At 39.1% G+C, this 26,851-nt stretch overlaps 1 protein-coding gene across 1 annotated transcript in view; it reads right to left on the reverse strand.

Moving 5' to 3' along the window:
- Positions 1-13,822, reverse strand: part of LOC117409339 (SH3 domain and tetratricopeptide repeat-containing protein 1) — a 28,076-nt gene extending 14,254 nt beyond the window's left edge. The window contains exons 1-7 of the mRNA XM_034015224.3: positions 13,029-13,822; positions 9,606-9,665; positions 9,236-9,363; positions 3,024-3,129; positions 2,350-2,493; positions 1,854-2,052; positions 1,054-1,130 (exon numbers count right to left, since the gene is read on the reverse strand). Coding sequence (XP_033871115.3) covers positions 1,054-1,130; positions 1,854-2,052; positions 2,350-2,493; positions 3,024-3,129; positions 9,236-9,363; positions 9,606-9,665; positions 13,029-13,278 — 964 coding nt within the window. The 5' untranslated portion in view covers positions 13,279-13,822. The remainder of the gene's footprint in view (positions 1-1,053; positions 1,131-1,853; positions 2,053-2,349; positions 2,494-3,023; positions 3,130-9,235; positions 9,364-9,605; positions 9,666-13,028) is intronic.
- Positions 13,823-26,851: the final 13,029 nt, after the last annotated feature.

Below are 26,851 nucleotides of genomic sequence, written 5' to 3' on the forward strand. Positions count from 1 at the left end.
GCCAATGGTATAATGATGCTGGACGAGGCGGACAAGCCAATGGTATAATGACGCTGGACGGGGAGGCCAAGCGAATGGTATAATGCCATCGATTACCAACTTTCACTTTCTGTTCCCTTGCCTTCTGATGTGTTGAGTTCTAACACAGTGCAACATGCTTTCTAAAGCTTTGCAGTCCTCCATCCTCAACTATGCTTCTGTTAAGGACATGGCTCGCGCTACTCTGGAAACAATAGTGTCAATGAGAACTGAAGATTTTTTCTTGCAGTTGTGGAGGTATGCAAGTGGCATCTGCGCTCAGAATAACTACCAAGGCCCGCAGTTGCCAAGGCAAAGACTTATCCAAGCCAAGTTCGGTGGAAGTCCTGTAAATGGAACCGAAGAGGTTCAAGATTTTTACAGAACCGAAGTTCTATTTGCAATTTTGGATAAAACTGCAAAAGAAATAAAATAAACATTTAAGGAGAATGCTAAACAGCATACTGACAACATCTTCTAAAAGCATGGAGGAGTCTCATTTGGATTTAATTTGCGAAAACTACGGCATTTGTAAGGAGGAATTGACAGCAGAGCTGGCTGTATTCAGTAAAAATCTTGAAAAGAAAGAAAGATGGATGGATTACTTTGAATCAAAGCTGTACCGATCCTTGATGGCGAGCGGACGCCGTCTTCTTCTTCATTAACTAGGTAAGAAGGCTGCTAATGTTAACATACTCAGATTTTTGCTATTTGGCCTTAGTTAGATGGATACACAAACATCACCAACATGGCAATGTTTCGTCCCACAGGTACCTGCTCTGTAGTCCTTCATGATGTAGCTTGCACTGCAGACAGAAGGGTGAAAACAGTACATATTTGTACATTCAGAAGTAACACATGATTAAGAAGTCCAACATTGTTTATATCATGTTTTATTTTTTTGCCCCCCCCCAACATTTTAGTCCCAGATCCCGACCACATATACATATATGTGTGTGTGTGTGTGTGTGTGTGTGTGTGTGTGTGTGTGTGATTGGCCTAAAAACATATTGTATAGTCAGATAAACTCCTTACCTATCTGAAAGGGAAAATCAAACTGCACACTGTTGCTGCACATCCAAATGCTTTCTGTGTAGGTTTTAAGAAACCATCTAAAAAAAAAAAAAAAAAGATCAGTGTTAGATTTGAAGTTTTTCCTCAAGTAAAGAAAACAAACTGACAATCACACTGATGAATGAATTACATTAACACTACTCTCAGACTGTTTTCTATGGGGGTCAGCCTTCCTGTTATTATTCAATAACGGAACTGAAAATACAGCACGACTGAAAAATGACACTAATGTATGACACTCCTTAATGATGAAACCCTGCTCACAAACAAGTCCTGCTCTTAAAGGTAAATAAATAAATACATTTAAGAAGATGGAGTATGATAGTGCTAATTCCAAGAAGTAATACTAAGACGTTTTACTCTGTAATAACAGAACTCCCTCGCTCAAATAATGCCCTCAGCCGCTCTCTATTGAATCTGGGGTTCCATTATTTCCTCATTACATGCCTAAGCAAAGCAATTATTCCTCAAGTAAAGCAGCCCTGATAATTATGTAACAGTACAGCAGAAAATTGGTTAAGCAGCAGTTGGTCTCCCAGGAAAATTGCATGGCTGTTTTGTGATGTTTATTAATGTCCACTAGAAGCTCAATTGAGACCAGAAACCTAATTTCCCTTGTGACCTGTGAGACAGATTTAAACCCAAGCTGCTGGTGACCATGGCATTATTTTGCTCCTTAAACTGTTCATTTAACAAGACAAGATTACAAGGTAGCATGTTAAATGAAAACACACAGTGTGGAACCAAACAAGTCTCCTTACTGATGAAATGAACCGACTGGTTCCAGCGCAGATTTAGAAATAACGCCCCTCGTGCCATCAACCAATGACTGCGCAGTCCAGGAGGATCCAGAGGAAAGGGGCTCAACGATAACTATATCATTGTGCTGCAGGGTCAGTTCACTGCCTGAGGAAGAGCTGTCGTAACTCTGTTCCGCAATGCACCTTGCAAAGTAAGTTCCTGAAAAAAAAGAAACCTCAAACACGATTCATAGTGGAAAAAGAATACTGCAAAGCAATAAGTGTAAGGCTTTAAAAAAATAACAGTTCATAACAACTGATAACAATTATATGATGGATACAAAGTCCCTTGGCAAATGTGCGCTGTTGCTGTGGGAAAAAGCATTTACAAGAGAACTTGTCATGAGAGGCACTGGAGACAAGGGAATATTAAGACAGTCATGTACTGGTCACATTAGTGTAAAATACATAAACCAAAAATAATTTGGTAGGAATTTTGAAGTATTTTTTTTTTTACCTTCCTGCATCATGATACCTCGATACATTGAACTTAAAGACTCTTCGTCTATAAGGACATTAATCCAAGCATCCTCTTCATCAAGGTGATGTAACCAAAAGGCTTGGTCCAGCAGCAAATTCTCCATGCAGTGGCCAACAAAACCTGATACAATACAAACCCAATTTGAGAAAACAGTAGTTCATTTTACCAACATCGACAAAGCAAAACCAGAAAAAGGTGGAGAGTAGCTGTATAGTTGTAGCAAACATGTATATTCTATATTCTAGTATTAAACGTTGCTTTGGTTGTGGATAGTGCTCTGTTTAGTTTAGCAGTACAATCCAGCTTTATATGTTGCACAATTGCATGAAGAACACTCCAAGGAACACATCATTGAAGGATTCAATCTTGAATATTGTACTGCAGTATAAGAAACTAAGTCAACGAGACAAACGTTTTGGCCGGTTCCTTCCTCAACACACTATTTCGTCTGCCACAGGGGAAGGCAGCTCCAGTCCAGGAGAACAAACCTGTTCCACGTTTAATAGGTTCTTCACTACAGGACTGGATCAGAGGTTGAAATGATTTAATGTACTGTAATAATTATTGACAGGGTAGGTACAATTGCCTACACTTAATGTAACATACTGTATACTCAGAAAAAAAAAAACTTTCAAAACTATTTACTTTACCAAGTGAGTGGTATGTTGAAAATTTCCAGATTTCTTCAAATGTTTTGAATGTGATAACAATCAGGTCTTGGTCACTATGGATGGACAGTAGTCTGGCTGACAGTTCCTGAAAAAAAAAAATGAAGTCACTGTTGTGAGCCACAAGGGAGAGACGAAAACTGCAACTTGACAAACCCCAGGACACCACACATCCTTTTTTTTCTCAGTTCAGATATTAGTTCAAGTCCTCTCAGTAAGAGTGGAACTATACCTCTGAAAGCTAATAATATGAATAACTTGACAGCATATTTAGTTCATACTAAATCATGCCATACAATCAGAATTACTTTCTCCACGCCATGTGTTTTACACAATTGAACCTAACTGTAGCATACACAGTGTAGGGAAGTTACTTTGAAAAAGCAAATCAGTTACGGTTCCAAGTTACTCGAACACAATTGTAACTAGTTACAGTAACTTATTACTTTTAAAAAATGTAACTAGTTATAGGTACAGTTACAAATAGTTACTTCTCAAGCACAGTTTACATTTTACATATATATATACACAGTACTGTGCAAAAGTTTTAGGCAGGTGTGAAAAAATGCTGTAAAGTAAGAATGCTTTCAAAAATAGACATGTTAATAGTTTATATTTATCAATTAACAAAATGCAAAGTGAGTGAACAGAAGAAAAATCTACATCATATCAATATTTGGTGTGACCACCCTTTGCCTTCAAAACAGCATCAATTCTTCTAGGTACACTTGCACACAGTTTTTGAAGGAACTCGGCAGGTAGGTTGGCCCAATCATCTTGGAGAACGAACCACAGTTCTTCTGTGGATTTAGGCAGCCTCAGTTGCTTCTCTCTCTTTATGTAATCCCAGACAGACTCGATGATGTTGAGATCAGGGCTCTGTGGGGGCCATACCATCACTTCCAGGACTCCTTGTTCTTCTTTACGCTGAAGATAGTTCTTAATGACTTTCGCTGTATGTTTGGGGTCGTTGTCATGCTGCAGAATAAATTTGGGGCCAATCAGATGCCTCCCTAATGGTATTGCATGATGGATAAGTATCTGCCTGTACTTCTCAGCATTGAGGAGACCATTAATTCTGACCAAATCCCCAAATCCATTTGCAGAAATGCAGCCCCAAACTTGCAAGGAACCTCCACCATGCTTCACTGTTGCCTGCAGACACTCATTCGTGTACCGCTCTCCAGCCCTTCGGCGAACAAACTGCCTTCTGCTACAGCCAAATATTTCAAATTTTGACTCATCAGTCCAGAGCACCTGCTGCCATTTTTCTGCACCCCAGTTCCTGTGTTTTCGTGCATAGTTGAGTCGCTTGGCCTTGTTTCCACATCGGAGGTATGGCTTTTTGGCCGCAAGTTTTCCATGAAGGCCACTTCTGACCAGACTTCTCCGGACAGTAGATGGGTGTACCAGGGTCCCACTGTTTTCTGCCAATTCTGTCTGCCTTGAAATTTCTGCCTGGGAGAGACCTTGCTGATGCAGTATAACTACCTTGTGTCTTGTTGCTGTGCTCAGTCTTGCCATGGTGTATGACTTTTGACAGTAAACTGTCTTCAGCAACCTCACCTTGTTAGCTGAGTTTGGCTGTTCCTCACCCACTTTTATTCCTCCTACACAGCTGTTTCTGTTTCAGTTAATGATTGTGTTTCAACCTACATATTGAATTGATGATCATTAGCACCTGTTTGGTATAATTGTTTAATCATACACCTGACTATATGCCTACAAAATCCCTGACTTTGTGCAAGTGTACCTAGAAGAATTGATGCTGTTTTGAAGGCAAAGGGTGGTCACACCAAATATGGATTTGATTTAGATTTTTCTTCTGTTCACTCACTTTGCATTTAGTTAATTGATAAATATAATCTATTAACATGTCTATTTTTGAAAGCATTCTTACTTTACAGCATTTTTTCACACCTGCCTAAAACTTTTGCACAGTACTGTATGTATATATATATATATATATATATATATATATATATATATATATATATATATATATATATATATATATATAAGATTTTATATATATATACACACACACACACACATATATATTTGGTTTGGTTTGGTTAGGCTTCAGCTAGAAATATTATTTGAAGGCCCAGCTATTCCCCGCTTGTTCCTTCCTCTAACGATGATATGAAAAACACGTTCATGTGACATTTATTGTTTCACTCGTGCTGTTGAAGTGCTTTCTGATTTCCATGTAGTGCATATGCTAGGTTATTTTTTCACATAAAAGTTAATGCGTTTCCACATTTTGTTACCTATCTGAAAAGGAATCATTACAGTTAAAAGTTACAAAAAACTCTGATTACAGTAATGCATTAAATGTACTGTGTTACTCACCAACCCTGAAAATGCATAACTGTAAATAAGAGAATTGACAGTAACTGCTGAATATGATTGTGATTGTGACTATGTACATTTCAATTTAACATGACAATCCATTAATGTTAACTTGAACATCTGATTCCAAATGATAAAGTGAGCGGTCACTTTAAAAAACCCTTGAACTCAAACTTCCTGGACAACAAGCACACTATCCAGGAGTGCAAATTTGGCGCTATGGCGCCTGCAACATTACATTCTTATTCCTTAGCAACCACAGATGATGATAGTTTCTCATTCGGTCTGGACTACTCACATGACCCCCCCACTCTCATCCACATACACAGGAGAGAAAGTTTGTGTCGTGTGGGAAGTTGTGAGGGGGGGCATGATTAGGTCAGGGTTTGATAATTTAGCACCCGTTGGCTCTCTGGTGCTAAACTTTCAAAACAGTTTAACACCAATTTTCAAAAACGATTTGCAACCCTGCTATTTACAATAATACATATTAAAGAAAAACACAACATCATTAAAGATGCATAACATTATATCCATTGATGTTTTATCATAGTTCTCATGCCAAGGATTAATTACAGGTTGATCTTTGTGATCAAATCCCTCACTGTACTATTAAACATTTAATAGGCCTAGGAGACGGTGTGGTCCAGTGGTTAAAGTCCAGGGCTTGTAACCAGAAGGTGACCAGTTCAAATCCCACCTCTGCCACTGATTGACTCACTGTGTGACCCTGAGCAAGTCACTTAACCTCCTTGTGCTCCATCCTGCGGATGAGATGTTAAATCAGTGTTCTATTGTAAGTGACTCTGCGTATAATGCACAGTTCACAGCCTACCTCTGTAAAGCGCTTTGTGATGGTGGTCCACTATGAAAGGCGCTATATAAAAATAAAGACATTATTATTATTATTATTATTATTATTATTATTATTATTATTATTATTATTATTATTTGGAGACACAGAAATGCTTCATTTGGAAGCTGTGTACAGTATATGAAAATGAAAGGCCCTAAATGAATTCACAAAGTGGGTAATTTATGGCAAAACTAAATAAAATAGAGTTGCTAGCAACTATAAAGGCTTCCAAGCAGTTATCGTGAAATTTAAGCGCATTGGTTAGCGCATTATGTACAACATTTTTCACAGCTGTAGTATTTACCATTCATGAGTAGAAGACTTTTGAAAATTGCTCAATTTTCATTAAATCCAAGATGGCTGCCACACCATGTGACCAAAGGCCGCCATATTGACCATGGCACAACATCCCACAGTCCTCTACATCCGTGTCAAATTTTGTGCATTTTGGTGCAGCCAATAAGAAGTTATAGGCAGTTTTATAGCCATTTGCGTATGTTGATGATGTCATGCATCACGTGTGACCTTTCGGAGAGGTCAGAGGTCACTGGCGATGACATTTTTTCATAGAGCACATATGACTTCCTATATGTGTTGCATTATAACTATGACTCTGTCGGCATGCCCTAGGAGTTAAAATTTCAACGTAAATTCCAATATGGCAGCCGTGCCGTGTGAGCAATCTGTTTCAATCTTCAGCAGTTATTACTTTCCAATGGTCTGTGCAATTGTGTTGACACTGAAGAGCATAAGCGCAATGATGTTCTTGTTATGGGTTGCAAAAGTTTTTTTACAATTATCAATATGGCCGCCAAACCATGTGACCAAAATGTATCACTTTCATATCACCAGTACTTCACGTGAGTCTCTATGGTCGTATAAAGTTTCATGACTGTAGTGTATTGCACCTTGGATTTATGCACGAATGTATGAAAATAGCGCCGTCGTGAAACGGTTATTTGCGCGCAGCGGGTATGTTTTGTAACAAAAAAGCGTGGATTTTACAAACGGTAGAAAGGACCTGGTCATGAACATGTATGCCAATTTAGGTGTCGATTGACATCGCGGTATAAGATAAGAAGATTGTTGAATATTTGGCGCCAATCCAGCGTAGCGGGCAAAGCAATTGTTCAATCGACCTCGATTGAACATATGTTTTTTATAGGCCATTGCTGCACTATCTGCTGCCATCGTCATAGTTCCACCTTAAGTTGTTTTTAACGCCAATATGGCGGTCGAACCATGTGACTTTTTCATTTGGGGACGCCAGTCTGGTTGTCCAGCCATAGGCATCTACTTACGTATGCGTTTTCATAACTCTGCGATGTTGTTTGTGTGGAAAAATAATAATAATAATAATAATAATAATAACAACTAGAGTTGCGAGCAACTTTACAGCTTCCAAGCAGTCATCGTAAATTTTATGTGCATTGGTTATCGCACTATGCAGACATTTTTTCACGGCTGTGCTATTTACCGTTCATGATAACAGCATTTTTGCAAATTGGGCAAAATTTTCATTAAATCTAAGATGGCTGCCACACCATGTGACCAATGGCTGCCATATTGACCATAGCACAACATCCCATAGTCCTCTACATCATAGCGGTATTTTATAGAGCAAGCGATTGTGAAGCGTTTTGTCTATGTGTTTGTTTAGCAAAAATACATATTTAAATGTAAACGAGGGCTCCAAAGTCGCGCCCCCCCTTTCTCACAAGCCTCTTTTAAATGGATTACAGACACGGTTTCGTTTCAACAGATTCAGGTTTTGTGACTGTATTTGACCACAGTTCAGTTGTAAAAATGATTATATGACGATTTTTAAGCAAACTGCATTCGTGTGACTTGTAAAGCTAATGTATTAAACATGTAATTGTTTCAGTTGTATTCTGCTTTAAGATGTTTTATTTTCAAGTACCGTATTTATCCAATATGGCGGCTTTTAAGGTTTTTAAGTTTCGTTTTTGGCTCAATTTCCAGGGTAAGCTGTCCCCAGTGGTGGGAATGTGCAAATTTTTTCACAGCTGTAATGTTTACCGTTCATGAGAACAAGACTTTTGAAAATTGCACAAAAAATATTATTACATCTAAGATGGCTGCTACACCATGTGACCTAAGGCCGCCATATTGACCATGGCACAACATCACATAGTCCTCTACATCTGTGTGAAATTTCGTGCATTTTGGTGCAGCATAGGCGGTTTTATAGCCAGTTGGTGTGTTGATGATGTCATGCAGCGTGGACGCCACAATTTTCACAGTAGCAACTTCCTTTGAACAAGCGGAATAGAGGACCATACTAAGATGTTTTATTCCAATTTTTGTTTCAATCGGATAAGTGGTTTCAGAGAAGAAGATGTTTGAATTTTGAGAATTCGACATTTTTATGACATTAATCGATGTGGTTGCCAAACCACATAACCAATCAGCTTCATATTAACAACAGTTAATCAAGGACTATCCCTCAACATGTATAGCAATTTTCAGAACTCTAGAGTAAGGGTTTCCGAAGCATAGGCGTTTTAAAAAATTTCGCAAAATCCAATATGGCTGCCAAACCATGTGACTTGCGCAAGATTGGACGCTTAACCTGTTATCTGCACGTAGCCACCTACCTATAAACCCGATTTTTTGTTTCTGCGATGAGGTTTTGGCAGAAAGAAAAATAATAATAATAATAATAATAATAATAATAATAATAATAATAATAATAATAATAATAATCCTTACAGAAACAATAGGCTTCCCCAGCCTATGGCTTGGAAGCCTAATAATAATAATAATAAACTTAACAATAACAATAGACTTCCCTTTATTATAGCCTTTGGCTTGGAAGCCTAATAACTAATCTTGCAAAATCCAGCGCTGGGGCTTATCACACAACCTCTGAATTACTGAATTCACCTAAATTACCAGAATTATGCATTCAAGTAGCTCAGTGGCAAAAAAAAAGGCAGATACTGAAGCCGCAGTGCCTTACGCTGAAGACTGCCATGACCTCTCCGCTATCATTCTCCAGAATCCGGAGCTTTCCTCTCAGCATTTCCTGCAGCTCAGCGTCAGGAAGCCCGCTCTCCCGGCGCATCATCACCAGCTTCACGAAAATGGCTGGAGAGGAAACAACAACAGCAGCAGCAGCTGATAAGTGTATGCAGTTTAGCAGTCCATGGTCATCGTTGCGTACTGGAGAACCAACACTCCAGTAAATGAATATTAAAAGGGAAAACCTAAGGGGTCACATTATTCTCTATCATAAGAATGATATGCCCAGCTCGGAAAATCAGGTGGCAGTGGTTTAAGTTGAAAACAGAATGCCACCATTGAAATGTATTAACCAGGAAAACGTTTACCTGTCGGGAAAATGTCCTCAGCAGCAGAACAAGAAAACGAACCCTCTTTCTGTGATTCATCTATGAAAAAGAAAATACATATCTATTTTTAGTACAGACTTTTCTGTACCAGCATTCTTTTACGCATGGGGTACAATAGTGTATTATAAGTATTACCGTTATACAGTGTATTTATTCATAAGCACTGTAATTATTTACAGGAATTATTCATTAGTAATTACGTGCTCTTGTAATAATCCAGACTGACTCTGATCTCCTGCACTCTGGATCAAAAGCCACAAATCAAAAAAATGTAATGTGACCCTGTTGTCAGAGCTCCATATTAAGATGACTTTCATAAAATCATTATCCAACTGCTGCCAGTGATACTTTTCCAGAATTAGCTTTTTTTTTGTTGGGGGGGGGGGGGGGGTTGGGGGGTGCTTCTATGGAATTCTATGTGAGATCTCAGGAATCTAATTAAACTGATGTCTGGCTCAGAATTCAATCTGATTCAACTGATGTCTGGCTCAGAATTCAATCTGATTAAACTGATGTCTAGCTCAGAATTCAATCTGATTAAACGGATGTCTAGCTCAGAATTCAATCTGATTAAACTGATGTCTGGCTCAGAATTCAATCTGATTAAACGGGTGTCTGGCTCAGAATTCAATCTGATTAAACTGATGTCTAGCTCAGAATTCAATCTGATTTCTGGCTCAGAATTCAGGGAAAGTCGAAACGCACTGCAAACGATGCCCATGTTTGTTATTATTTTGTTATGTAGATACCAGAAGGCTATATCTATAGCTTAAAGTCAAACTACTTGTAAGAAAGTTCTGTCATTTAATTCACAGGATACGATATTATAGGATGAGGCCACTAAGAAAATAAAGCAGGAAAATCAGAAGGAAAAATAACTGAACCATGCAGAGTAAAGGTCCTAGAGCAGTTAGCTGTTATTTAGTACAAAGGGTAGAAACAATGATGTATCTGTTTCAAAGGGCAACTATGATAGTCGACGCCTTTACTGTATGTTACAAATGCCTTCAGGCAATAAAGGACACAGCCGCTCATGTACAGCAGTATATATGCGACAGTCTGAAAGGACTAACTGTGTCCTCAGAAGCATACGCACAAAGGAAGTAGACACTTTTTTTAGAAACCTCACTGGGCAAAAGGAAGCCACGAATGGACAGATCTGGAGATTAAATTGCTCCTTCACCACTGAAGAGGATTCCTCCAGCACATGCTTGAGGGGCATTGCTAGTGTATACTAACCTAGCTCTAAGGATACATTGAGAGAATGTCAGTCTCCAGTGCTTACGATCTGCCACTCAAAACTAATGGAAAAAAGTATTTCAGTAACATATATTCATTGCATCCCCCACAGCAGATTGAACAGTATAGGAGAAAGACAAAATGTATTCAATAATGTGCAAACATGTGTCTGGTAAAGAACACAGAGAGTACAATAGATTACGTAAGCATTGGTACTTGTGTGTTTAGTAAACAAAGCCACTTCCATCTGCTTGTTATTGCCATACTGGCATAACACAACATTTATCTGACAGTCTCTAAGGTCACTTCTACCACTCACTTGAATTCACAGCAGCAGATAACAGGAGTTGAAACTAACAATGTTTAACACTGCAGATACATTTAATCATAGAGAGCACTTCTTTCTGGATGATCTAGTCATTCTTACAATTGTCTATTTAAAATGGGTGTGAAGCCTTCCCCTTGGTTCCAATAACATACCTATTATTCAAAAAAAGGAATTGTCTGATTTTGAAACTGAATGCATTGTTTTTTTTATGCTGACTATATTGTTTTCAAATGTGATAAGCATATAGTTAATGCATGGACACTTGCAAGTACGGTATCAGTGATATAGTGGAGGAAACGGTGAGCCAGCCCGTTCCTATATCTCCTGTCCTCCCACTGAATCGTGGACCGCAGGCACTGTCACAATGACTTGGATCCCAACCCAAGTGGCTTGGCTTGGGTGGTGGAACCAGGAAATCAGGAAACCAGAGGGAGGTTTTTACAAGGCTTAAGGGTGCTTTACAGCATACTGTATAATTGTATAGCCTATAGTTTTAATTTCATATTTTTAATATTTTCCCACAGTATCTCAATGAACACTGACATTAAATTTACACAGTCCTGTGTGTTTAGAATGTATAATAACAAAAAACATAAAGCAGATTACTTTAAGAATGACCTAGGCCTATAACCAAAGTAAATATTATTAGCTAAATGTCTTCTATTCCATTTCCCTGGTGCAAACTGTTTCACATTATCCTGATTCCTTGTGAAAAAAGACAAAAAGACAAAAAGAAAAAACAGGAAACATCTTCCTGCCCTTGAAATGATGAGTAGGAATTACTGGTGCCATTGTTGTTAGCAATGGAATCCAATTTTGGATAAGAGGGTCATTTTTATAAATTACATGAAGGGAAAAAATAATTTAAAAAAAAAACAAAAACAAAAAAAACAACATCTTCTCCCTGCTTGGTGAAATTCTTTGCTTATAGGGCAGGAAAAGCATGTCAATCTGGAAACAGGTGTCTCCCTTAAATATATAAATATAATCAGAAAAGAGATGCTGATCCAATTTCAGTGAAACTTTATATTTATTTCCACAATTGTCAGAATTTGGAAGTAATGGAATATGTACTTACTGTACAGTGATTGTAGGTCACTATGTTCAATTTCACAACTCACAGAGCTTTTGTAATTTAAAGCCCTGGCTACGGATATATGTTATCAACATACGTGTTTAACCTGGCACAACAGATTAAACACTGCCACTGTACATATAGGCCATGCTGTATTTAAAATAAATCCTACTTACTGGTGTTGGAATTCTAATACAGGCTTAAATCAAAGTGTATTACCTGGGCCTAGGTTATATTAAACCCTGCAAGTAACATGCTAAAATGAAAAATTCATAACCAACTTTTTTCTTTTTTGCCCTGCTCTTATTGTGAATTTGCCTCATTTACTACGGCTTTATCATGTTTTTACTATAACTATATTCATAAAACTTTTATAACAATGGGGGAAGTAGAATTCAATTACAATCGTTTTCACTACAAGCCTTGCTCAATGTCAAACAATGTTTGTCATTGATTTTATAGGCTTTTTTTTGCAACTTGAACGCGATTTTCCATACTGTTTGTTCTCCTAGTACTCTCTGTCTAGGTTTGTGTCTAGTTCAGTATTGGTACAGCACAGAATTCAAACATTAAAACAGATGGGATATACTGTACCTGCATGTTTCCCGAAGTCATTTGTAACAGTATGCACATATACCTGGGAAGTTACTTGTTTTTTTGTTTTTGTTTAATGTCTTTCAATATAAATTACTAACTAAATAAGTCCTGCGCTTGTGTCTTTTACACTTTATAGACAAAACAAAACAAAACAAAAACTTACCAATGTCCTTTGCCTTAGTTGTATGGCGACTTGTTCCAGGCTCGTTGTCTTCAAACTCTCCAGTGGAAATTCCACTCTGTGTGGCAAACGGTTGTCTTAACGTCGTTCCACACTCAGTCCCTTTTAGAAACATATCTGAAAATCCATTATTTGCAGTGCCCACTGAAACCAAGCTGGGTTTTTCCTCTTGTATAGTGTACAAAGCAAAATTACCGTTTTTCACGCGATCTTTTGTCTCCATCGTCAGCATTATACATTCGGTTTTAATTTAAGTTCAAGAAAATATGCCATTTACTTCATTGGCTTCTCATAGCAAGTTCGTTTTACTTTCCTACATTGCATAATAATAATAATAATAATAACAGTCAGTATAAACTTTGCAGTTGCCCCTGGTTTGTATGTAGTGTATGTAAAGGTTAAATGAACGTAATAAAATAAAAAAATATATATATATATAATAAAACTAATCAAGTCCCGTAGAGAACGTGTCCATCCCAGTTCTTTGATACCAAACTGTAGCACTGAACAAGCCGGGATCACAAAACAAGTCTAACAGGTCATGGGGATTTTAAGAAAGTATTTCCGTGTCTGTTCTTCAAATTCCTGCTGTCTTGTCAGCTATTAACAAACCTGCCAGGTCATGAAGTTAGCCTGAACAGTAAAACATGTCATGCATTTTTGCAGTGAGCGTTTTTTACTTTGGTCCACCAGTCAGAGAAAAGTTAATTATCAATACAGTATAAATAAACGAGAAATCTCATGATTCCCATTGTCAACACAGTCCAGATTTAGGACGCGTGTACATTTTCCTCATAGGAACGTTTCAGTAAACGCCCACATCACATATTTAAAGGAGAAACACCTCTTTGTCTTTGGAAGCTGCTGTATTGTAAATTCAAACTGAGAAATTCATACGGTATGTACTTGCTTCCATATTTAATTAAACTTTAAACAAAGATTATGGCGACTTTGGATTGTTTTTCTTTTTATTCCAGTTTACAACTAAGGTTATCACTTAGTTATTGAGTAACTAGTATTTCAAGACAAGTACCATATGGCGAAATATCACATTTGCTTTCAGCGTTGGATCAAGATCCATCTTGCTTTCTAACAGAATTATTTCACTACTTAGGTGTATGTATTTACTGTAACTATAGTTTTAATTCTTTTGAATTTGTTTTAACATACTGTATACAGTAGCTGGAAAACCAGCAAGTAGTACAGAAAGATAGGCTTCTGTTAAACTGCACAATTTAACACCCTTTCTCCGGGATGGCCATGATAATCATATGGACGGTTATTACAAAACACAGTACACTTATACATTTTGACGTGAAACACAAACCTCTTAACAAGTGTCATTGGCTGCACAGACCTGCATATCCGATATTTTAGCCACTGGATAAACTGCCGTCATTATTTGGGATCTGGTTAAATTGTTCTATATGAAAATGACACCCAGACAAATAAATATCTAACTGTAGTGTTTCTATGTGTTTGAAAGAGCTTCTAAATGCAAACTGTTTATCACTGGGATTGCATTTTAATCTCAAAATCTCTACTAGAATGGGGCACACTGCAATTTATTTCTATGTCTTTTTTGTTGACAAGAAATGACTGTGTTATGTTGACAGTAACTTCCAGAAGTACAATGTAAACATACCACTTACCAGCAGTGTGTTTACATCATACCATTGGTCTACTTTCTATCCATATGAAAAGTACTGTAATACTCCCCCCCCCCCTCCCCCTCCCCCTCCCCCCTCCAAAAAAAAGAAATAGAGCATCCTCCTATTTCATTTTTGCAGTTTACAGTAAATTATAGTGATTTTGACAATTCATTTTAATATTGCTTGTTTTCTGAAGTGCAAATCTGAGCAAGTTGGGCCATGGTTAAGTTTAACAAGCGCTGAACGGCTCATGTTTGCGATACAGTAAGCGTGTTTACATCATACCACTGGTCTATATTTCTGCTTTTGTGAACAGTATTGTAATATATATATATATATATATATATATATATATATATATATATATATATATATATATATATATACAGACGTGCTCAAATTTGTTGGTACCCTTACAGCTCATTGAAATAATGCTTCATTCCTCCTGAAAAGTGATGACATTAAAAGCTATTTTATCATGTATACTTGCATGCCTTTGGTATGTCATAGAATAAAGCAAAGAAGCTGTGAAAAGAGATGAATTATTGCTTATTCTACAAAGATATTCTAAAATGGCCTGGACACATTTGTTGGTACCCCTTAGAAAAGATAATAAATAATTGGATTATAGTGATATTTCAAACTAATTAGTTTCTTTAATTAGTATCACACATGTCTCCAATCTTGTAATCAGTCATTCAGCCTATTTAAATGGAGAAAAGTAGTCACTGTGCTGTTTGGTATCATTGTGTGCACCACACTGAACATGGACCAGAGAAAGCAAAGGAAAGAGTTGTCTGAGGAGATCAGAAAGAAAATAATAGACAAGCATGGTAAAGGTAAAGGCTACAAGACCATCTCCAAGCAACTTGATGTTCCTGTGACAACAGTTGCAAATATTATTAAGAAGTTTAAGGTCCATGGAACTGTAGCCAACCTCCCTGGGCGTGGCCGCAAGAGGAAAATCGACCTCAGATTGAACAGAAGGATAGTGCGAATGGTAGAAAAAGAACCAAGGATAACTGCCAAAGAGATACAAGCTGAACTCCAAGGTGAAGGTACGTCAGTTTCTGATCGCACCATCCGTCGCTTTTTGAGCGAAAGTGGGCTCCATGGAAGAAGACTGAGGAGGACCTCACTTTTGACAGAAAAACATAAAAAAGCCAGACTGGAATTTGCTAAAATGCATATTGACAAGCCACAATCCTTCTGGGAGAATGTCCTTTGGACAGATGAGTCAAAACTGGAGCTTTTTGGCAAGTCACATCAGCTCTATGTTCACAGACGAAAAAATGAAGCCTTCAAAAAAAAGAACACCATACCTACAGTGAAACATGGAGGAGGCTCGGTTATGTTTTGGGGCTGCTTTGCTGCGCCTGGCATAGGGTGCCTTGAATCTGTGCAGGGCACAATGAAATCTCAAGACTATCAAGGCATTCTGGAGCGAAACGTACTGCCCAGTGTCAGAAAGCTCTGTCTCAGTCGCAGGTCATGGGTCCTCCAACAGGATAATGACCCAAAACACACAGCTAAAAGCACCCAAGAATGGATAAGAACAAAACATTGGACTATTCTAAAGTGGCCTTCTATGAGTCCTGATCTGAAACCTATCGAACATCTATGGATAGAGCTGAAACTTGCAATCTGGAGAAGGCACCCATCAAACCTGAGACAGCTGGAGCAGTTTGCTCAGGAAGAGTGGGCCAAACTACCTGTTAACAGGTGCAGAAGTCTCATTGAGAGCTACAGAAAACGTTTGATTGCAGTGATTGCCTCTAAAGGTTGTGCAACAAAATATTAGGTTAGCGGTCCCATCATTTTTGTCCATACCATTTTCATTTGTTTTCTTATTTACAATATTATTTTGAATAAAAAATCAAAAGCAAAGTCTATTAAATTCTATTGAAGTCTATTGATTTCTATTAAATATGGAATAAACAATGGTGGATGCCCATTACTTTTGTCAGTTTCAAGTCATTTCAGAGAAAATTGTGCATTCTTCGTTTTTTGTGGAGGGGTACCAACAAATTTGAGCACGTCTGTATATATATAAAGAAAACAGCATAACCCTTTTGAGTAAATTCTAGTGCGTTTGGCAATACTGTTGTACTTTTAAATGCAATGTATTGCTGTTTATCTAATGTGCAGATTACAGAGATGGAAATAAACCTCCCATTGCATAGCAGTTTGATCCATTATTAGTTTTATTATGAGTAGGGCTTCAGATTTTCGTTTTTAACCGATAAAACCCGATAAAACACCGCCGATACAAAAAAAATGAAATCGGTGGATAGCCAATAAACACCAGAAAACACCGGAAAAACTGGAAATGGTTAATCTATTCACATTAACCCTTTTCCCATTAAAAAATAAAAACTACTACAAAAATAATCATAAATACATTTCTCAGTGCTGCTGGGCAATGTCCTGCCTTTCTGATTCGTTCTGAATACTTTAAACCTGCCGCAACTACTGAGTGACAGCACATTCCTACATTTCTACTGCAGACTCCGCTTGCGAGATTTAAAACGAAATTACAATCAGGAATGGAGGCTTGTTAGCGGGATTTTAAGATGTATTACAGTTAAAATACGGAGGATTGAAAACAGAATTGTGGCGAAATGTACAAAAATGCCTACACACAAAAAACCCAGAAGAATGTGCCCGTGATCATAGGGATTTCGTTGTGGAAGACAGCAAAGGAAAGAAGGTACAACTTGAAGTGTGCAAGTACTGTCGAGTTACTATATTTTGACAGAAAAAAAAACGCTCAAGCATTTTGGAAAGTAACCGAAAATTCTAATTTCATACAGTATATTAAAAACGAAAGCCCCGAAAAAAAGCGATTTACATAAAACTCGAAAATAGCTAAAAAATAAGCACCAAAAAATACAATTAATAAAACCCGAAAAACAGAAGCCCTAATTATGAGTTTAAAAAGACACACTTGAGCTTGTTACATATACACTGTGGCTAATCAGGCTCGTAGTGAAACCTGGAATGGGTGAAACTGCTATGCAATAGGAGTCATTGCCATCCTTGAGATCAGGCTGCTTAGTGATACCTTCTGTCCTGAACAAATTGGGCCATTATTCAGTCTAGCAAGAGTTGAGCAGCTCATGTTAGGGTCACACTGGTGCAATGAAATAAATACAATACAGATAACAACAACAACAACAACAACAAAATAAGAATCAGACAAAGATTAAAGAATGACATGAAATAGTTTATAGAGTGTTATTCCACTTTATATATTTACAGCAGGTTTATTTGGAGGCTTTACCTCACAAACCTTGTTCTCACAGTGCACATTTTTTTAGGTAAAGTTTGTTCTCAGCATTTCAGAAATGAAAAATGAAAGTTGCCACTGTAAAAAGCCTTTTGGGAAGTGGCAGGATTTTGTATGGGTGCTTTTTAATCACTCAGAGTACAATACCTGCATCTGGAAAACATTTCCTGTAGAAGGCTAGTAAGTGCAACACTACACTTCCTGTAGTTATTTAAGGATTGCTGTCATCAAAGGTTTCCTAGGCCAGCAGCACTAAAGATGCTTCCCATTGTAAAACAACACATATTTAATTAACACAATAGAAACACATTGTCAACACTGATAACTGGTAACCTCTTCACTGAACCCAGCCTGTACTGGAAAATCAATATAAAGTAAGCAGTGGCTGCTGTATTCAGGGCTAAAGAGCCAGTATCACATCCAGAAAAGTTTTAGCAATACCTGTAAGATCCTGTGGCGGAGTGTCCTGCCCTTATTATTATTTGTATTGTTTGCGGGGCGGATAACAGCGCTGCGTATTTATTATTATTTATATTTTAAAAACCCTGTGAGGATGCATGACTGAGCAGCTAATGATTTAAGTAGCTGACAGTGATGCATCCTTACCAAACGCGTGCAGACTGTGGCCGCGGGGTAATAAAATAAGTAACAAGTAGTTAATCCCCCGGCCAGAGTATATAAACCTGCAGCTCTCTGCACTCAGGGTTGAGAGAGAGAGAGAGAGACATCTGACATCTGGAACCAAGGGATTATATCCCCTGCCTTTAAGAGTGGAGACAAATTCGACCCCAATAACTACCGGGGCATCTGTGTGAGCAGTAATCTGGGGAAGGTATTCTGCAGTATCATTAACACTCGGATACTGGCCTTCCTTACCGAACACAGTGTCTTGAGTAAGAGTCAGATTGGCTTCCTTCCAAAACACCGCACTACTGACCATATTTACACCCTACACACCCTAATAGACAAACATGTAAACCAAAATAAAAATAAATTATTTGCTTGCTTTATAGATTTCAAAAAGGCTTTTGATTCAATCTGGCACGAAGGATTATTTTATAAACTCCTCCAAAGTGGTGTAGGAGGTAAAACCTATGACACAATTAAATCAATGTATACAGAAAATAAATGTGGTGTAAAGATTGGCAATAAAAGAACACAATTCTTCTCACAGGGGCGTGGAGTGAGACAGGGGTGCAGTCTGAGCCCAACACTGTTCAACATCTACATCAATGAATTGGCCACAGTGTTGGAGCAATCTGCAGCCCCTGGCCTCACTCTGCTTGATACTGAAATTAAATTCCTGCTCTACGCAGATGACCTGGTCCTGCTGTCGCCCACAGAGCAGGGGCTGCAGCAGAGCCTGTCAGTGCTAGAGCAGTACTGTCAGACCTGGGCCCTGGCAGTAAACATGAACAAAACTAAAATCATGATATTTCAGAAAAAACCCAGATATCAGGAAAGTAGATACATCTTCACACTACACAACACCACAATAGAACACTGCATGCACTACACCTACCTGGGCCTAAACATCAGCGCATCAGGTAGCTTTAACCCGGCAGTGAATGCACTGAGAGAGAAGGCCCGCAGGGCTTTCTATTCCATAAAGAAGCTTTATATAAAACTCCCCATTAGAATTTGGCTCAAAATTTTTGAAAGTGTTATCAAACCCATTGCCCTCTATGGCAGTGAAGTGTGGGGTCCGCTCACAGAGCAGGATTACACTAAATGGGATAAACACCCAATAGAAGCCCTGCACACAGAGTTCTGCAAAAACATCCTGCAAATACAGAGAAATACACCAAACAACGCGTGCAGAGCAGAACTAGGTCAATATCCATTATTGATCTCAATACAAAAAAGAGCAATTAAATTTTGGCTTCATCTAAAACAAAGCAACCCAAACTCCTACCACAGTAAAGCCCTGCAGTACCAAGAACTGAGCCAAAAGAAGAGTCCCCTCAGCCAGCTGGTCCTGAAGCTCACTGCACTAACACACACTAACACCAACCAGCCCAGGACAGCACTGCTCCAACACAGACAATTCGAGTGAACCAAATTATAACACAACACAAACAAAACTACCTCACCTATTGGGACACACACACAAAAACACAAAGCAAATTAGAGTGCTATCGGGCCCTAAAAAGACACTACACCCTGGCTGAATACCTGAGCAGGGTGAAAGACAACAAGCAGAGGCAGATCCTAACCAAATACAGGCTCAGTGAGCACAGCCTGGCCATAGAAACAGGCCGACACAGGCAGACCTGGCTGCCCAAAGAGGACCGGCTGTGTCATCACTGTCAACTCCAACAAGTAGAGACAGAGATGCACTTTCTACTGCAGTGTACAAAATACACAGAAATAAGGGAAACTTTCTTCCCACAAATAAAAATTCTCTGCAAAACATTCCCAGACCTGCCAGACTCTCAAAAACTCCCAATCCTCCTCGGAGAGGAGTCCAGCTGTGTCCAACTGGCAGCCCAGTACACAGCCGCCTGTCACAGCCTGAGGGACAAACAGTGAGCACTCTACATTAGTTCAAATCTTGTTATATTTCATTGTTGTTATTGTTAACTTATTAATAACGTGGTTATTATTTATATTTGTTTACCATTATTATTATCATTATTATTCTCATCAGTGTTATTGTCTATTTAATGTTCAGATGATGTACTGTGTATACATTGAGAGAGAGAGAGAGAGAGAGAGAGAGAGAGAGAGAGAGAGAGAGAGAGAGAGAGAGAGAGAGAACGAACATATAACATTAACAATTGCTATATTTAAACAAATACTTGTTTCTATTTGTTTGGCCATCGCGCCTTTTTGTTTTGTGTTTTGTTCATTGTTTAAATCTTTTGTTTTTGTTTATTTGATTAATTAAATACGCCGAACGCAATTGCATTCAGCTTCACCCGCCCATCCACTGTTTGGTTTCTGTACTTCCTGGTCCGTGACGTCATCACACATCACCACTGCGAGCCAGACTGTCACAGATCCATTGGACCTTTCTGTGCTGTTTACTGTCTCCCTGTCCCCTTGGACCTGTGGTGGCTGTGCCCATGTGCACCACACAACAAAGGTTAAACCAATACTGGATGTTTAAACACCTACCATAACACTATCAAAATGATGTTGAGTAATTGTAACAGGATGAAGTGTTAAGTGTGTGGGTCGTCACTGAAAAATTCTGAGACAGACACAGAGCAATGGGTGTTGACACGCTGCACAGGCGCACAGATTTAATACCAACACAAGTGCTGACACTAGGGAAGCAGCAAAGGTAGCCCTAGTGTCACATTTAATAAAGAAAAGAAAACAAAACAAAAGAAAGCTAAAAATAAAAGTTTCCCACACAAATGGCGAGCGCTAGTCCCACTAAAAGGAATATCCCGCTCCAGGAATCTACACTAACCCTCTTTATACACTGTTTGGACTCAACATCCCCTAAGCCAGGGGTACTTAATTACATTCTCTGGTGGGCCATATAAGGCAATGTCCAAACCTTGGGGGGCCACAGGGTGTTCAAGATGTGTGTACTGGTGGGGGGTTGTTTAAATGGTCATGAAAATCTGATTATCCAATAACACTTTACATACAGTAACAGAATGTTGCAACACTACACTTGCACCAATCAACTAATACATGTCAGAAATAACTGTTAACAACGATACAATGTCTGGCAACCATTTAATAATAAAAATAGAAAGCAAATATGTTTCCTGATATTTTCCTGACAATATTCAAACAAATACATATACAAATCCCACTGTAGTGCTATTAAAACAGCATGTTATTCATTTTAATTTTATTCAAGTTAACTAACGAAAGCACGTCAATTAGTGATAAGAACATAAGAACATAGCAAATGTATGTGTTCCAAGTGTTTCAAGTTTTTAGTTAACAACATTGTAGTATTATAGATGCTTATGGAACTCACAGTTACTGTAGTTACCTACAGGCAGATTGCACAGAACTGTTTATTATCAAAGAGACAACTCCCCAGTTTTGGTATCTGGCTTCTCGGTGCATATTGTTTCCATTCTCAGTCTTATCATAGGAACAGTGTCAGCATTTCCCTTTCCTCACTAAAGCTGCAGTGGTCCTGGGCATCTCATCTTACAGGAAAGCCCAGCAGTTACACAGTCTGGGTTAAAGGAAAATAGAAGAAAGAAAATAACCTTGGTTACAGACTGTCACTTTGTAGAGGAAACAGTGTCGTCCCAAAGTCTGAGCAAAATGCTGACTCAAATAACAAGCTGAAACATAAAACGGATGGCAAGAAGATAAAAAGGAACAAGAAAATAAAATAAAGATTAAATAACCATATATTTATGCCAAAGAGGTTTTCCAAGACACACATGCATAAAACAAGATTAGCATACATATTCATATCTGTCAGCTGCAATCATGTTGAGATACAGGCTTGTCAAGTGATGGACCAATCGTATGCATTTAAATATATTATGAAACTGCTTCAAACTGCTAATCTCAGACTGTAAAACAACAATTTATTCTAAACAGGAGGATTAAGGGACAAACAGGAGGATTAAGGGGAATGCACACCGTCTCGCCGTCGCCTGGGCAGGCCTGCTCTCCATCGCCCGTGGAGGCCTCTCGTCATTGCCTGGGGATGCCTGCCCTGGAGGCGATTTGCTGCTGACCTCTGGGGATTTGCTGGGGTTGGAGGAGCCAGCCTTGGCGCTGTCAGCATGTCTACTGACAGCATTGCCCATAGCAGTATTTCCGCTGCCAGAATTGCCCAGCATTTCTGCTGCCAGTGGTGCAACGGGAGGAGGGATTGCCCAAGCTGGAGGAGGCAGCCTATGCACTGTCAGCCTTGACACTGACAGCATGGCTACTAGCAACTTTGCCGCCCAAGGGCCCCTTGATGCCTCTGTTCCTGGTCCAGGTCTTTTAAGGGGGGAGGTGGCCACGAGGCCATGTGTGCTACGCACAAGGGGGGACATATGTGGCGGGGTGCCCCGCCACTGCGCGTATTTTTGTGTTTTATGTTGTATGTGATGTATTACATGTTGTATGTGGTGTGTTTATGTTGTCTGCTCTCTCTCTCTCTCTCTCTCTAACCTCCCTCCAGAGCTACCGTCCTGTCTCCCTCCTACCCCTCCTCTCCAAAACCCTCGAGCGGACTGTACACCGCCAGCTCTCTGCTTTCCTGTCCAACCATTCTCTGCTTGACCCTCTCCAATCTGGCTTCCGCTCTGCTCACTCCACTGAAACCACCCTCCTGTCTGTCACCAACTCACTTAAGTGTGCCCGAGCTGCCTCTCTCTCCTCTGTCCTAATTCTCCCCGACCTCTCTGCTGCCTTTGACACTGTTGATCACTCTATTCTACTATCATCTCTTGCTGACCTGGGGATCTCTGGCACTGCTCTGGCCTGGTTCTCCTCCTACCTCTCAACCGCACTTACCAGGTAACCTGGCGTGGAGCAACCTCCATACCTCACCCTCTCTTAACTGGAGTCCCCCAAGGGTCAGTCTTGGGTCCTCTCCTGTTCTCTCTCTACACCCGCTCCCTGGGCCCCCTCATCGCATCCTATGGTTTCTCATACCATTTCTATGCTGATGATGCTCAGATTTTCCTCTCCTTCCCCACCTCTGACTCCACCATCTCCTCCCGTATCTCTACCTGTCTGTCTGCTAGTTCCTCCTGGATGCACTCGCATCACCTCAAACTCAACCTCTCTAAATCTGACCTCCTTTTCTTTACCTCCTCCTCCCCCTTCTCTGATCTCTCTATCTCTGTTCCTCTGGAATCTACCACACTCTCTCCCTCTTCCTCAGCTAAGAACCTTGGAGTCACCCTGGACCCCTGCCTCTCTTATTCCCAGCACATCTCCACTCTGGCACGCACTTGCCGATACTTCCTGAGCAACATCCGAAGAATCCGACCCTTCCTCACCAACTATGCTACCCAGCTCCTGGTCCTGGCCTTGGTACTCTCCCGCCTAGACTACTGCAACTCCCTCCTGGCTGGCCTCCCTGCGTCCGCCACCCGTCCGCTCCAGCTCATCCAGAACTCTGCTGCCCACCTGGTGTTCTCTCTGCCTCGCTTCGCCCACGCTACTCCACTACTCCGCTCACTCCACTGGCTCCCGATCACCGCTTGCATCCAGTTCAAGACTCTTGTACTAGCCTACAGATGCCTTGACCAGACTGCACCCAGCTACCTCCAGACCCTCATCTCTCCCTACACCCCCACTCGACCTCTCCGCTCCGCCTGCACTAGAAGACTAGCTCTACCTCCGCTACGCTCCCCTGCCTCCAGAGCCCGCTCCTTCTCCACCCTTGCTCCGCAGTGGTGGAATGACCTTCCTACAGATGTCAGGACTGCCCAGTCCCTGACCACATTCCGGCGCCTCCTTAAGACTCACCTCTTCAAACAGCACCTGTAGAACTCCTCTGTTTGTATCCTGGGATACTATCACCCTTCATTTAAATGTGCTTTATTTTGCTCTTATCTGCCCCCTATTTTACTGCATTTAATCCTGTACTTCAGAATACTGTAATCTGCCAAGTGTTTAACCTGTAGTACTTTGTATTTAATCACATCCTGATGTAACTATCACTATTTAATCATATCCTGATGTAACTATCACTATTATCTGCTGTATTATTGAATTGTGGTTTGTCACACTTGTACTTTGCTTGAACAAAAGTTATTGTATTTCTTGCTCTTATTGTATTACTTGTATTGTAACACTTGAAATGTATTTGCTTACAATTGTAAGTCGCCCTGGATAAGGGTGTCTGCTAAGAAATAAATAATAATAATAATACTTTGCTTGAACAAAAGTTTTTGCATTTCTTGCTCTTATTGTATTACTTGTATTGTAACACTTGAAATTTATTTGCTTACGATTGTAAGTCGCCCTGGATAAGGGCGTCTGCTAATAAATAATAATAATAATAATAATAATAATAATAATAATAATAATAATAATAATAATAATAATATATGTATGTATGTATGTAGTGGTGCACGGAGTGTGGGTTATGTATCACAGATGATGTAAAATGTATATTTGTATTTAGGCAAGGGGAAATGCACAATCACACCACATGCAGATTAAAGTGGGTATGAGTATGGAAGCACAGGGAGCACAATTAGTTCAAATGCAGATGTACCGAGATTCCAATTGAATGGTTGATTAGCAATTGAGTCTCGGTACAGCTGCATAAAAGATGCAGTGTTTCACTCACTCTGTGTTGGGTTTTTGTGAGTGGAGAACGAGCAAGCATGAATAAAGAATAAATAATTAAGAATTAAAAACAAAAGGTGGACTGCGTGGGGCATCATAGCAGGTTTGTGTGTAGTTCATATTCATCACTGAACCTCTCAAACAATTCTGACATTGTGATAAGTTGCCTTTTCAACTTAAAGTACACAGTTCTTTACTTTCCAACTATTCTTTAATGTCTATGGTCCACCAACAGATGGCACTGCAGGGCCACCCTGTATTGATAGTAGTGCATGTTACTGCATGAAAAGATACTATAGCATTCCATGTTCCTGGCAAATACTATAGGTTCTCTAGATACAAATGCTATATGCATTATACATGCTAACCAGGATTGAAAAGGAGTGGTGGAGATAGGCTTTACTGGATGTTGTGGGAACTGGTCCCACTGCTTCACCTTTTGAGAACAGGTGAACATAAAAGTCACTCTTAAAATCACAGCAAAACAAAACAGCCCTGAATTTAACAACAATGCACTAGCTTTTCTCACGTTTCTCAGTGGCACATACCTCCCTCATTTTTGGAGCAGTAACTGCCTGCTTTTATTTGCACAATCCAAACAAATCAAAAACAAATACTTTTTAACAATTTAGTTTTAAAATGGTCATGTGACCACACATGCCATACCCCCCCTTTTTACTAAAACAAAAACAATTTAAAAAGATTAGTTGATTCTGCTACAAAATCAGTTATTTACACAAATAAAATAGAAAACTGCACCCGAACACTGTTTACATGTGCAGGTTTTTCACACCCCGTCACACGTGGGCTCAGACGCTATCTCTTCTTTTATTTTGTTGAAAACAGATTTTAAAAAAATAGAGACCGGTATAAAGAAAATAACAAGGACATAGTATTAGTCTGTTCTTTTGACAGGTGGCAGTGGCACAGGCTATATATATATATATATATATATATATATATATATATATATATATATATATATATATATATATATATATATTTCTGTTTTACTTATCTATATTAGGAATGTCTAATTCTGTCGGAAACAAACTATTCACATAGTAGCAATTACAAAAGAACAATAAAAATGTAAACATGAGCCATCCACCAGATTTTATTTTCAAAAATGAATCTGAAAACCAGTAATGCAGATCATCTTTAAATGTTCATCAGCGACACCAATACTTAATTGTCTGAGAACTTTTTATTATAATTTATTAAGACATACAGCGACTGGCCGAATGGCGCCCCCACGTGTCACCCACAAAGAAGCTCTTCTTCCTCTTGTTCTGCTAGTAAAATATACTGCTTTGTCCGAGTTAAAAGTAACTTTATCAATAACATTCAAAATACAGTATTTACATTGTACATACTATACATCAATCATCAGAATAGTGCTGTGCATTAACATCATCCTTCAAGAAGCTGCTTAATGAGATTCTGGGATCAATACGCTGCTAACAACCAAACGAGCAAAGGTGTGCCAAATGGCCTCCTCTCGTTTGTAAACTTTCTTATCTTCTTATCATAGATCTGGTATTAAATATTTCTGTCAGATGACGACACAAACTGCATTTGAAATAAATAGTTCCCATGGAGAACAATTAAAGATCTTTAGTTACTGAAATTAC

Source organism: Acipenser ruthenus, chromosome 2 (assembly GCF_902713425.1).
Source record: "Acipenser ruthenus chromosome 2, fAciRut3.2 maternal haplotype, whole genome shotgun sequence".
NCBI classification, from domain to species: domain Eukaryota; kingdom Metazoa; phylum Chordata; class Actinopteri; order Acipenseriformes; family Acipenseridae; genus Acipenser; species Acipenser ruthenus.